The 13,679-nt window shown below is 41.8% G+C and overlaps 1 protein-coding gene across 8 annotated transcripts in view; it reads right to left on the minus strand.

Annotated features, from left to right (window-relative positions):
• RAD51B (RAD51 paralog B) overlaps nt 1–13,679 on the minus strand; it is a 774,018-nt gene that overhangs the window by 121,428 nt on the left and 638,911 nt on the right. For 6 of the 8 annotated variants that reach the window (XR_004057382.1, XM_030931002.1, XM_030931004.1 and 3 more), the window contains one exon: nt 8,297–8,375. The exons of 1 other annotated variant lie outside the window; for it this stretch is intronic. Coding sequence is in view for 6 of the 7 variants with exons in the window: in XM_030931002.1 (XP_030786862.1) it covers nt 8,297–8,375 (79 nt within the window). In the remaining variant the exon portion in view is untranslated. Of the gene's footprint in view, nt 1–5,522; nt 5,559–8,296; nt 8,376–13,679 lie in introns of those variants that run through there. One more of the 8 variants, XM_030931007.1, reaches the window with a different exon arrangement.

The raw sequence follows: 13,679 nt of genomic DNA on the forward strand, positions 1-13,679 counted from the left end.
AAATTCGGGATCTGAACTCTTGACTCTCAACGTTCCCTTTATTGTTGAGTCAATCCATTTAGAACACATTAGTCAGCATGATTCAACATTCACCACTGATCAGCATTAGTGATGGAACTAATCAGCATTCCCCAGTGTCCCTGAATCTATCCTCAAATAGCAAAAGAAATTGGCTTCTGTCAAGAGACAATGGAATGTGGTTTTTGTCAGCATTCACAAGCTGAAGTCCAGTCCAAGTCCCACGTACTATCAGGAACCTTCCTCAGTCATCCTAGTTGGAATGAGTCTACCTCCTTTATCCTTCTATATTCCACTGTTTGAACCTTGGTAACAGGTATCACAGTTTGCTTTTGATTAAACTTATTTAACTACATCTCTCCTAACTAGATTCTGGGCTACTAAAAGGAAGGGACCTTTTTTTTTTTTTTCAGCCTTATATTCCTTGACCCCTGAGCACCATGCTTTGTGAACAATAGATGCTCAACAAATATTTGCTGAACTGAACTCACTGAAATGCAGCTTAAATCATATTCCAGAAAGAACATGAAGTTCTTTGGAAGAGACTTTCAAAGAAAATCAACAACGTGAATTGATTTAACATATTTTGGTACTCTTACCTGGCCATTTTTGTAAATGCAAATTATTAACTCTGCAAAGATAGCCAAGTGGCTTCCAGGTTCTAAAAGAGGAATGTAAATCCAGTCTCACTATAGTCCAGGCCTTGGAATAAAGTTTTTCTCTATAATGTTATTCCAACTGACATTTTGTTTCATATTTTTTTAAAAAGTAGAGACAGGAAAAAACATTTTGGGAAAAAAAAAAAGTGTTTGGTCTATGAGTTTGGATCCAAGTTTATGCCCTGCCTTGTGCTATAAGCAATAGTAGCTCTCACTGAAGTTTCTTTCTTGCATACTGCATAAAAGCAAAACACATACCAAAATTCCTTCCTGGAGGAGATTCTGTTTTGGGTGGGCAGAACAAGATTTTTGGGTGCTGACCCTTGGTGAAGTGATACTCTTTCTCTTCTGAGTCTGGAACCAAAGCAGGTCCTGATGGCACTTTTTAATACATACAATATTTATGCTGCATTTTAAGAGTATAACTCTATTATGCAACAAGCCCAGCCCTTAAGTCTGTACTATTGCACCTAATCTCTGCAACTGGGCTCCTCAGAAAGGGCTGTGTCACCGAATATTCATTTTCTTTTCTTTTCTCATGATAACAGAACTCCCAAAATCTAGCTGGGTATATGGCCACCCAGATTAATGGCTACATTTTTAGCCTTTCTGATCATATATTTATAGACTGGCCAACATCATATAAACAGAAATAATGTGTATAACTTCTGGTTAATGTCCCAAGGGAAGGGGGATGCTTTTCCTCCCACCATCGTTCTCTATCTCATGCACATCCTGCTACTGGGATGGAGGGCATGATGCTGAACCATTCTGGACCATGTAATGGCAACATCCTAGGTGTGACAGAGCAAAAAGCCAATGGTCTGGACTCTTGGATAGACATGTAGAGCTGAGCTGCCATGCCAGCTCTGGACTGCATTTCTCCTCAGCACGACATGACGAAGTAGTACATCTCTATCATGTATACCACTGTTAGTTTAGGTTATAGTTACACCTGGCCAAACTTATAATTGAACTGCACTCAGGAACTTTGTTGAAGGATTGTTATATCAGTATGACCAATCCATTTTAGCTTAGAATTTCCAGATTCAAATTTCAAGACAGGCCTGAAAGTATCTCAACAGAGGCTCATGAAGCCTGAGAGATAAGTTGCCACAGGGGCTGCCATGATGGAAGATGAGAGAGCCCAAACCCACTTCCAATTTTCTAAAATCTTAGGAGCCCAGGCTGAGGGCTTAGAAAGGGCTACAAACCCAATTTTGAGGCAGTGAACATTACTTTACCTTTCTGGAACTCAGTTCCCTCAAGTGAGAACCAGGGTGATGGATGAGATTAAAAGCTCGCTTTCTGGGAAGTATTCCATAGTTAGCTTTAGGGAAATGAAGACTTTTTTTTTAAGAGAGAGAGATGGGGTTTTGCTCTGTCACTAAGGCGAGAGTGCAGCACATCCCTAAAGAAGGTATGAGAAGACTGCCTGTGGAAAGATAACAACAAACTTATGATTATACAAGGCTGCAGAGAAATTGGTCCACTATCTCCAGAATGAGTGTACGCTGGTAAAAGTCTTGGAGAGCAATTTGGGAAAATATAGTAAAAATGAAAACGTGCAGACACTCTGACCAGCCATTCCGTTTTTTAGATATACCTAGTGAAACCCTCATACCTAAATATCAAGAAACACGTAATAAAACTGTTAAGAATAATCAAAATTTCCATAAGTAGGGGAGTGGGTAACATGTGGTATATTCACACACTGAATAGATGTGGATATCTAAGGTGAAAGAGCAGGACCTGTGCATCACGTGGCCTGTGTTATCATGTGACCTGTGTATCACATGGCTATATAACAAAAACAATGTTAAGCAACAAAAGCAAGTTGTGAAATCCTGTACAATAAACCGTTTATGCAAATTTCAGAATGCACTCAAAATCAATCGTTATACTATGTGTGGATTCACATATATGTAGAAACGTTTTTAAGAATGGAGAGGAAAGATATAGACCAAACTCTGGAGAGTTTTCACTTTTGTGGAGGAATGTGGGATAAGGAGGGAATGGACCAGGAATAGGTACAAAGGAGTCCTAAAGTTTGTCAAGTATCATTCCTGTAATTAAAAAAAAAAAATCTGAAACAAATGGGACAAAATTTTAGTATTTATTTGGGGTGTTAGATTCACCTGTTTTATGATTTTCTGTACTGTTCTGTATTTAAAATATTTTTTCATATATTATAAAATATTTCCAAATATTGTAAAATCTCTCTTCAAGGCTAACTGCCAGAAAAAACAAAAAGTAAACAAAGCAGACAGCCTGTATGAGAAGATGTCACGGAGGGAGGGGATGTAAAGTGAATGTGGACAGGGGAGAAGAGAACTGAGCAGATAGGAGTCCTTCCTCTCCTTTCTCATCTCCCCAGGAGGTCCCACACTAAGAGGCAGGCAGAAGCAGCAAAGGTCAGCACCTTGGCCTAGACAAACTTTCTGAGGCTGCAGTGGCACCTGGCAGACTGGGGACAATGTGACAGGTCTGCTCTGCCTTCTTCTCCATGACCTCTGGGAGAGGAGTTCACTCTCTTTGCTCCATTGAGTTCCAGGGCTCTTTGCCCAGGCTCCCACAAGAATGCCAGGCTGTGCCAGGTGCGGAGGTGGTATTTACCATGCAGACACCTCTGTACCTGGATGGAAATAAATTGAGAATCTTCTGGGTCACTTTGAGTCCAGCAGCATAAAACATTTTGATAGGTTACTGATTCAAACTGAAATCGGATGAACTCAGGTGGTGGTATTTGGGGGGAAATGTTTTTCAATAAAACATCCAGTTGGCTCAGTGACTGAAAAAACGGGGTGGGAAAACTTAACGCAAGTTTGTGACAAGGGAACAAACAGAAGAGATTAATGCCTTTCCTGATACGTTTCAAAAGGTGATCAAACCGTTCTTGATTGCAAAAGCAAACCAAGAAAGATGAGGCACATAGCTTTTCAGCTCTCAAAAGGATCACTGTTGCTTTGTTTTCTGTTTTCTTCTGCCACCCTATGCCAAGTGGTTGGAGATATGGGAAACTAATTTCATTTCCAGCACTTTCTCTGGACCTGTCTCACGGTGCCCTGGTCTCCCCAGCTCCCACTCCACAGTTTATGCTGCTCATTTAAACCTACACTGATAGACAACAGCGTCAGGATCCAAATTCAACCTGTCATACCTGACTTTGATTTTGCAAAAATGGTATAAAAAACATGCTTCTGTCTTACTGGAGAACTAAGCCACTATCTTCTGTCCTGTTCCAAACAACCTGGCTTTTCTTTTACAAATCCTACCCAGATCCCTGTGGAAAGGAGAAAAGGGGAGGCTGTGCTAGATCAACCCTTCATTCCCCTGGGCCTCCCCTTCCTTAGGTTCTGTTTCACCAAGTCTGCAGGTGTTTGTGCCTATGAGCCCCTGAAAACTAGGTAGGGCTCCCAGAGAGCTGGGGCCTGGGTTTTCCTCTAGGCCTCCTGCAGTGCCAGCGACACAGCCCAGCTGCTTTCAATGACAGAATCTTTATTCCTGGCCTTGAGTCCCAGCTCTGTTCTGGGTGGCACAACATTTGAGGCTTGCCAAGGGAACAAAGGACATGACCAGAGGAGATGTGCGTCAACCTGGAGTTCACTGTAAACTCCCTTTCCTTTCTGCTGCCAGGTGCTTCTGTGGGCACACACCATTAAAGCTGATTCCCAGAACCAACTCCTGCTCTTCCCTCTCCACTAGGCCCCAGCACACCTGAGCATCACTCTAAGAGGCTAGCCAAACAGCGAAGCTTTTTCACTTGGCAGGCACGGAGACTTGCATGGTGAACTCTGGGGACCAAAGGAAAAATGGATTCATGAGATCCCCTCCTACCTCTGCCTTTCCCACTTCATTGCACAGAGAGGCTCAACTCTCTGCCTGGGATCTAGCCCCCTCTCGGAGTCCAAACCCTCAGGAAACTGGTGGCTGTGAGCTCCCTCTCCTTTGGGGCCTAAGTATTTCCAGCATCCAGGGCCCAGCATCCAGAGGCCAGGATCCCAGACAAACGCTGGACAAAGAAGATGCAAACAGGATGGTATTACCATGTTAATGGCCTGAGTTGAGGCCTCCTGAAGATGCTGGGAGGAGGGGGGTTCTTTCATTTACTTTTTCTTTCTTTCTTTTTCTTCTTCTTCTTCTTTTTGCAAAAAGAGAATAGTTCCGCTTTCTATTTTACTACAACAATAGCATGGACCGGCTCCTTCAAGTGTTTCAAAAAGCAGCCTGAGAAATCTCTAACCAGCCCCTCAGTCTCTCCAGCCTGCCGCTTTATTGTCCTTCCCATCCCAGTGAACAAAGGGGAGGAAAGGGTAGAAGGCCCCCAGTTGCTGACTGTTCTCAGCATCCTAATCCTTGAGAACTGGTGAGGGAAATGGCCTGTGGAGCTGGTAAATCGAATTCTGCCCTCACCTTTTATTCCCTCCCTCTGCTTGAGCACTCAGGAGTTCTTCAGGTATTATAAAATCTCCTGGCTAGCAGGCCAGTAGGCATCTTGGGGCTCGCTAAGGGATAAAAGGCACCGAGGGATCATTCCCTACCCCCACAGGTAGCCGGTGTGGTGGGCTTGTTTCCACCATCCAGGCGGCTCTATTGAAGACTGAATGTCAGCCACAGTGGCTGGCGGTCTCCCTTCTAGTTGTCAGCACAGGAGTTGCCCTGTCTGTCTCTAAGTCCCTGGACATAGGCTGCATATCCCACCCGCAGCTCCAGGTGCCAACCTCCACACCAACTCGGGGCTCACCTGCCGGTGCAACTCCTCATGGAAGGAAAGATACTTGGCCTTAACGGATGGTAACTTTCCAGATTTTCCACCCAGGGACCAAGGGTTTCTTTGCTTTAAACCTGGGGAATCGTGCAGGTGTCTTTTAGTTCAGTCATCTGGTAAGAAGGGGGAAAAATTAGCTTTGATGATGCAGTATGTGGAGATCTCAAGGGTACAACTGGGCTGAGCTAAGGGAACGATGAGTACATCCTTGCCTAGGAGGATCGGACAAAGCTGATATGACAAGCCTGTTGGAGATGCTGCAGGCTGGTTACAACAATCCATGTAAGAAAAACGTTTTATGCTGCGGCCCCCACAGAAACCCATAGTGTGCGCACATTCACAAACACACACTCACACAAGAAATATTTTATGAAACGATACAATATGTGTGATATAATCTGGTATTTTTTTTCTCTCTTTCTTCTGTCTTCTTTATCGGTTTTCAAATGCCGGTTGTGATTCATCAGTTTCACTTCATGACCCACCAATGGGTTGCGACAGTTTTCAAAGCCTTGAATCAAGGTTAATGTTTTCATTTTCCAGCTGATGAAATCAAGGCCCAGATATTTTCTCAAGATCATAACAAAGCTGAATGCAAAATCCAAAGGTTCTTTCTAATAAAGGAGGGACCTGCATTTTTTGTTTTCCCAAAGTCTTTGGGAGCACACAGCAAGAAGGCGGGGTGTGTCAAGAGGTTTGTTTTCAGGGGCATTGCTGGTAAAAGCAGAGGTGTTCCACTGCTTCTGGGAAACCTCAGAGAGGGATGTGTAGCTTGGGGGAGTGGGATAGAGAAAACAACTTAGAAAGCAACCAGGTGAGGTTCTAAGGTCTCCCAACCAAGCATTTTACTTATTGGTTGTTGTTCTTGAATCATAAGACATTTTCCTGAATTTTTATCTTTCCTAGACACAGCTCCAGGTCAGCCTCCTTTAGTGATCCACTTTCTCCCCTGTTTTCCAACTTTTTCGAAAAGTCATTCCTTGCAGTTTTTTTTTAACCTCTACCAATTCATTGTATTTCCAGGCTCTACTTTCTCTAAATAACTTTCTCTTCCCTCTTAAAATCATGATCTTAGCAATGAGCATTAGAGAGGCAACTCAGTGGCTCTTGTTCTCACAAATATTATCCCAAAAGTTATCCAAATTTGACCAGGCTTAGAAATGCTATTTAACAAAATGCCTAGTGATCAGGGTGCATGTATCACATCAAGGCTCTTCATACAGGTCATCTGAGCAGAACAAACTCTTTTCCTCCTGAAATTATCTGAAATTATCCTCAGATAATTCCATAGAATTTCTTGAAATCTTCATCTAAGTGTTCCATAGAATTTATTGAAATCTTCATCTAAATTTGCTACGTACTATACTTCTAATCTTTTAAGAAAGCCTCTAAAAATGAAGAGCTGAATGCCACCCTGTGTACTGGGTAAATAAAAGTCCAGCTTTCTGATTGCTTATTAGTTATACACCCTTAGAGAGTATGTAACAAAGAGGCCTGCTGTTTGCTTTGCTTAATCTGGTCTTAAAATCTCTGCTCTTTTGTCAGAAAACACTATTTGCAATTGTGAAAAAAAAAATATTTACCAAGGAACTTGGATAGCATAAGTCAAAGGCTAAGAGCCAAAGGTTGTAGTTCTCACCCCAAATTTCGTAGACCTGAGAGTCCCCGCTGTGGAGCTCAGCTGCACCAAACAAACATGCTGCTTTGTGAGTCCATTAAGAAGCAGACATTTTAGAAGGGGAAGGAAAGGGAAGGCTACAGCCTGTTCCTTAGTTAGAAGCATGAACTCCCCAGCCTGCCCCACATAATCCTTGCTAGGTCTTTGCAATGCAATGTGTCTCCATGGGGAAATTACAGGGACTGCCCTGTTTCACAAACCTGGGAAAAATACTTAACTTATAAATCCTTCAGGGCAGGCCTTCTCCCATGGACAGCAGTGACAATATGCTCCGCTAGGGTGAGGCCAGATATTCACCTAAGCATCTCTGTGGGTGGGGTCTCCTGCCTGACAGCGGGGGACAGATGTGTATCCTGAGCACTTCTGTGTGGATCCTTCCTCATCCACAAAGCAGTTTTGGACATCTGATCTTGTGGACTGACTCTTCTAACAGTGCTTGAATTTACCCCTTTATGTTAATTATTTTCTGGAAAGACCTGCAATCCAGTGCCTTTCCTAACCACTGGCGTATCTAGCATCTAGAAATGAACCGCCACTGTAGATCAGTGAGTTCCAGGACATGGCCTCAGGGTGCTCTACCCTAAGCAAGAACTTAGCTCCTTCTAAGTCCCGGGCTCATGTCACAAGGTGCAGGTCCTAAAGGTCTGGTCCCCAGCGGGAAGACCATGTCAGGACAGGACAGGAAAAGGAAACAGGATAACCAGAAGGAGTCAGGGAAGTAGGGCTCATGGAGTCATGCCATTGTGCCCCAGAGGCTGCCAACCCAGACGGTTCTTCAGCTTGTTAAGCAAGAGGGCTCTGGGGCAGCACTGGCTCCTCACCTCCCCACTGGTGTCAGAATAACTGCCCACATCATGCCATAGGATCTGCAAAGAGGAATGGGGTGGTAGCAATTCCAAGCTTTCTTGGTTTGATCCTCATGTTTTGATTGTCTCATTTTGTTAGGAAATTCTGTAGGTCTCCTTCAGCCCTACCTCAATCTTCTTTGTCAAATTCTTGCCACAACTGCCAATCTCTTGCTTTCATTAGGGTAAATATCACTGGCCAATGCATCTTGGCTTTTGATTCTGTCTGGAGCTAGCTTCTATCAGAACCATAGCAGCAATTACCACTAGCAATGGGCAGCACTGAGCATAATCAGCTGAAAGAAATGGCTTAATCCAAGGATCTTACCTTGAAGAACCAGGCCTTCCTCCTTGATGGTATAGACAAATGAGGTGAAGGGAGCCAGAGGGGACTTGGCAATAAGAATCTGCACATAAAGCACATTTTTCTAGGATTAGTCAAAGGATCAGGGATGGGCCTCTATTCACTCCCCTTCCCACTTTGAGACAAAGTGGTAACATAGGACTATAAGTCACAAGGCTTATTTTTTTTTAAAAAACCTTTTTATAACCCAATGTTTAAATGAGTGCTACCCTTTCAAAGTGGTCACCTTAAAAGGCTATACACTTATCCCAACTATTCTACCATCAAATGCCTGAATCAATTCTTCCGGAAATAAGTCTCATTATTTTATAACATCCCCTTCCCACTTTGAGACAAAGTGGTAACATAGGATTGTAAGTAACAAGCCTTATTAAAAAAAAAAATTTTATAACCCAATATTTAAATGAGTGTTATCCTTTCAAAGTGGTCACCTTAAAAGGCTGTACATTTATTCCAACCATTCTGCCATCAAATGCCATATTCTTGAATCAATTCTTCTAGAAATAAGCCTCATTATTTTATAACACATGCTTAAATAGCTACCTTTCTGCCTAAAAATAAACCTAGCTTGATTCTCTAATTTTATTTATAAACTTAGCCATTTTACTAAAAAAATTCAAAGGTACCTTTAAAAGATTTACTATCACTGCAAATATTCAGAATAACTTGAGAAAGGCAAAGCAATTGAAGGTTTCTTTGTTGGCTCTGGTCCTTCACCAAATCCTTTACTACGTGACTACATTTTCTCTTACTTAAGGTGTACGGCATTTCCCATGGCCCTTGATTGTGGGTTTGGGCATATGACTTGCCAGGTGGCATGACACAGGTTGTGCCAGTTCCCAGCCGAGGCCTCAAAAAGCCTCAAGTATTTCTAGCTGTTCTCTTAACATTTGTGCCATCGTCAAAGAAAAGTATGTCCATGCTAGTCTGCTATCTCAGAAGGAGGGCAATAGATACCTGAAACAGAGCTGGCCAGGAAGGCTCAGGCTAAAGAGTTGACCCCCAGGAGATCTACAGATACACAAATTAAATATCGCTGCATGCCTCTGAGATTTTGGTGGTGGAGTCATGAAGCATTAGTACAGCAAGAGTTAACTGATATACCAGCCAAAATATCAAAAAATGTTTTCAGCAATGGCATTTTCCTAAGACAACACTTATTTTAAAGGAGATGGTTATCTGGTCATCTAAAAGATCAGTATCGTTAAGCCATTATCACATCTCATATGGTTTTACAGAACCTCTAATAATTGGAGGATTATTTTATTACAATATTTCTACTGAAGAAAGATTAACATCAGTTTCCTGTTTTACAAATTAAAAAAACATTATCAGAAACAGGGACAGTTTGAACCCTGAACCGTGCAGGTAATCAGGGAGGCAAGAGAGAAATAAGAAACTATTTCTAATAATCAAAAGGCTTATATATAATACCTTGGCCTATCTCAATTCAACAAATATTTGCTGTCAAGTATGAGAAGTGGTGGGAAAATGTGATGGAAAGATCACAGGTTTTAGTCATGGGCTTGGAATCTAGCTCTTCCACTCATCGGCTAGGAGCTTATGGCAGAGCCTACAATTTTCCTCTAGCAGCCATTCCCCCTCTTCCCTTTACTAAATAACTTCCCAAGTTTCCACATTTCTCTGCTTCTTTTGCAAGTAGGTGTGGCTATGTGACCAAGCCTTTACTAGCAGAATGTGAGTACAAATGACAGGTAGAACTTCTGGATTATGTTTTCATAAGAAAACTGTGTGCTCTTCACTTTCCCTTTCACCCTTCCCAAGGCAGGAACCAGATCCAAGCAAACGGGTGTGGACAACACTGTGGGGATGACAAGGCAGGATGAGAGAGGGAAGCTGGGTGGCTTCAGAGAGCATCAGTGTCTCCCACTCGGGGTCACCAGTCCTCTCAGGGCAGAGCAACTTGTCTCAGCCACTGTATTTTTATCTTTGCTACTATAGTGCAGCCTGAACTCTAACCAAAACTGTGACTCTGGACAACCTAAACTTGTTAAGTCTCAGTTTCCTCGCATGTAAGATGTTGATAAAAACACCTTCCCAAGTGGGATTATTATGAGGATTAAATTAAGTATGCAAAACACCTGTCACTGTGTCAAACACAAAATAAATTCATAATAAATAATAGGAACATTTCCAACTAACCTATCACACATGGATCCCTTAACCCTCACTCACCAAACAACAATATATCAGTTGACTTCTACCAGAAGAAAGTCTCCAGTTGAATCGCAGTAATCTTTACAAATGTTCTAAAGTTATCTAGATAAACAAGTTAATCATTCTCAGAACCAATGAGAAGAAAGTAAAGGTGGGCATTTACACTTTCATGTCAAAAATATCTCATTTGAAGATTAAGGTGGATCCCTTTCTGCCTGAGACAGTTTGGAGATGGTTCAATGTGAATTTATTTTATTTTTTATTGTTTATTTTTTTGAGACGGAGTCTACCTCTGTTGCCTATGCTGGAGTGCAGTGGCACAATCTTGGCTCAGTGCAAGCTCTGCCTCCCAGGTTTATACCATTCTCCTGCCTCAGCCTCCCGAGTAGCTGGGACTACAGGCGCCCACCACCACACCCAGCTGATTTTTTGTGTTTTTAGTGGAGACGGGGTTTCACCGTGTTAGCCAGGATGGTCTTGATCTCCTGACCTCGTGATCCACCTGCCTCGGCCTCCCAAAGTGCTGGGATTACAGGCGTGAGCCATTGCGCCCGGCCCGGTTCAATGTGAATTTTAAGGATACCCCTTAGAAGGGGAATGGCATGGTAGAAGAAAAGACAGTTGTTCTCGATTTTAATGTGGGTTTGCATCACCTGTGGGTCCTGTTGACCTATACATTCTGATTCTGTACGTTTTGAGTGGAGCCTGAAAGAGTCTACATTTCTAACAGGCTCCCAAGAGATGCTGATGCTGTGGTTCACAGACCACATTTTGAGTAGCCAGGTTCTAGGCAATTAGCCTGATCGAAAAGTCTAAGATGGAGAAGCAAGAGATGGGAGATGTGAGGCCAGTTAGGAGGTGACGCCAATACGTCAGTGATGAGATGATAAGGGCCTAAACTATAGCTGTGTCAGGAAGAGTGGTAAAAAAGGAAATGGATAAGATAAATGTAAATCCTTTAGATCCAAACAGCAGTAAAAATAAACTAAACACATAAAAAATCTCAGATCTTTGTTGTCTGTATGTAGCAACTAGACATGAAACCAAAGGGTGCAAATAGCAATAAATAAAGACTCATGCTATATTTTTAAAAAAATACCATTTTTATATTATGCACTGCAGAAGCTGAGACCCACAAAAAAAGAATGTAATATTCCAATGCGACACAAGAATGGCATCTAAGCCGAAGCCTTCCAACTCTGTGGTGCTAACTCCACCTTCTAATAGCCAGTCTACGAACAAGCCCTGAACCCCAGCCAAAAGGATCTCACACCTGGAGGGACCTCCCTGCCGGAAATCAGAGAGTTTGGACAGGTCACTGATTAATACACTGTCCTTCTGGAGCAGGATTTAAAATGAGTCATCAAAAGGATGATCTGTGTGCAGTTAGAAAAAGGAAGTGATAAGTTATGTCAGATGAATTCCATTTCCTTTCTTTGGAAAAGAACTTCCAGATTGATAGATCAGAGGGCTACCACCAACACAAAATATCTGATTTCAGCAAAAAATGTGACAAACTCTCTTGATAGCCTTCTGGATAAAGTGAAGATAAGTTGAGCTGGGTGTTAATACCATTAAGTGGACTTATGAGTGACCAAAATGTCAGTTGTAACCTGGTGAGGGGCAGCAACCTCTAGTAGATTGTACTGAATTCTAGCTTGGTCTTACTGAGTTGAATGATATTGCTGATGTATTCAAATACACCCATACAACAAATACGAAATCCAGCAGGGAATAGAACTTATAAAAACTGCTCCTCTAATAGAGCTTACATTCTAAAGAAATATAAGAAGTATAAAATAAATAAATAAAAATGTTATGTTCGATGAGTATCCATGCAATGGATGAAAAGAGCAGATAAAGAATATAGGAAGTATATTGGATTGGAGGTGGGGGCATCAATTTTGGATAGAGTATCATGAGATCTCACTGAAGAGGTGACATTTGGACTTGTGAATCATGTAACTAAACCCACTGATGAGATGCTCAACTGATGGGAAGGTTACAGAAGATTTAGAGAAATATTAAGAGAAAGAGTTCATATATTAGATTAGATAATCATGATATCAAAACAAATCTCAATTTGGTTAGAATGTTGGAACAAATCCTACACATTGATTGGAATGCAATTTTATTGAACTAAATGAAAGGCCTTGTCCTTGAGAACAGAGCACCAATGATTCATTATGGAACAGGCAAAATGAAATTCAGCATTCAGAAAATGGAATGTTGGTTAATTATAGTTCAATATTAGTCAGCTGTGAGATGTAATTCTCAAAAATCTAGCATGTTCTCAGGTTACATCAATGGAGATACAGTATGTGGAACAAGCGAGGTGATAGTCCTGCTCTCCTCCTCACCCAGCAAACCATGCCTGATGCAATGTGTTTGGATTGGGGCCCAAATTCCAAAAGGAAAAATGACAAACAAGAAGGTGGTTGGAAGTCCAAAGCAATCCATGACCACAAACATTTCAATGCAAACATCATGGTAAGAGGACTGGAGTGAAGATGCATATTGCTTTTACTATGAGTTTTCTAACCTGAAGATTCTGTAATATTATATGCTAGTATTATATACTAGTATAGACTATGAGATGCATATTGCTTTTGAGTTTTCTAACCTGAAGATTCTGTTGTATTATATACTAGTGACGGGAAGTGTAAATTAGCTTTCTAGCCCAATATATTTCAGGAAAAAAAGTGATGCTTGCCATGTATCTTTGTGGATACATACAGATTCCTCCCTATTTTTGATCCAAATTAATGCCCCATGACCCTTCTGCCGTTCAAACTATAAACTATCCTCTTCTAAAGCAGACAACCCCCAGCAGATAATTTAGGTTATGCTGGTTCAGATGTTCAGCCATTCTATAAATCTGGGGAGTTCTAATCATTGTCTGACTTAGGCAGTTTTCAAGTATCATTCTATCTTCTTCAATACATGATAGCCTGCAGGGAGGCCTAGCTACTTAGTAAAACAACAGGGCCCTACTGAAAAATTCTGTGGCTCAGAAAGCCTGGGGCTCCATGTGGTAGGTATGTGGTATGTGGGCAGTTAATCCCATCTTCCACAAATAGCCAAATTGTTTCTTCTTGAATATTTCCTTCATATCAGACCAGCTCAGCTTTAACTGCACTGGAGCAAATACACTTTCTCCTCTCTTTAC

This window comes from Rhinopithecus roxellana, chromosome 5 (assembly GCF_007565055.1).
Source record: "Rhinopithecus roxellana isolate Shanxi Qingling chromosome 5, ASM756505v1, whole genome shotgun sequence".
In the NCBI taxonomy this organism is placed as follows: Eukaryota; Metazoa; Chordata; class Mammalia; order Primates; family Cercopithecidae; genus Rhinopithecus; species Rhinopithecus roxellana.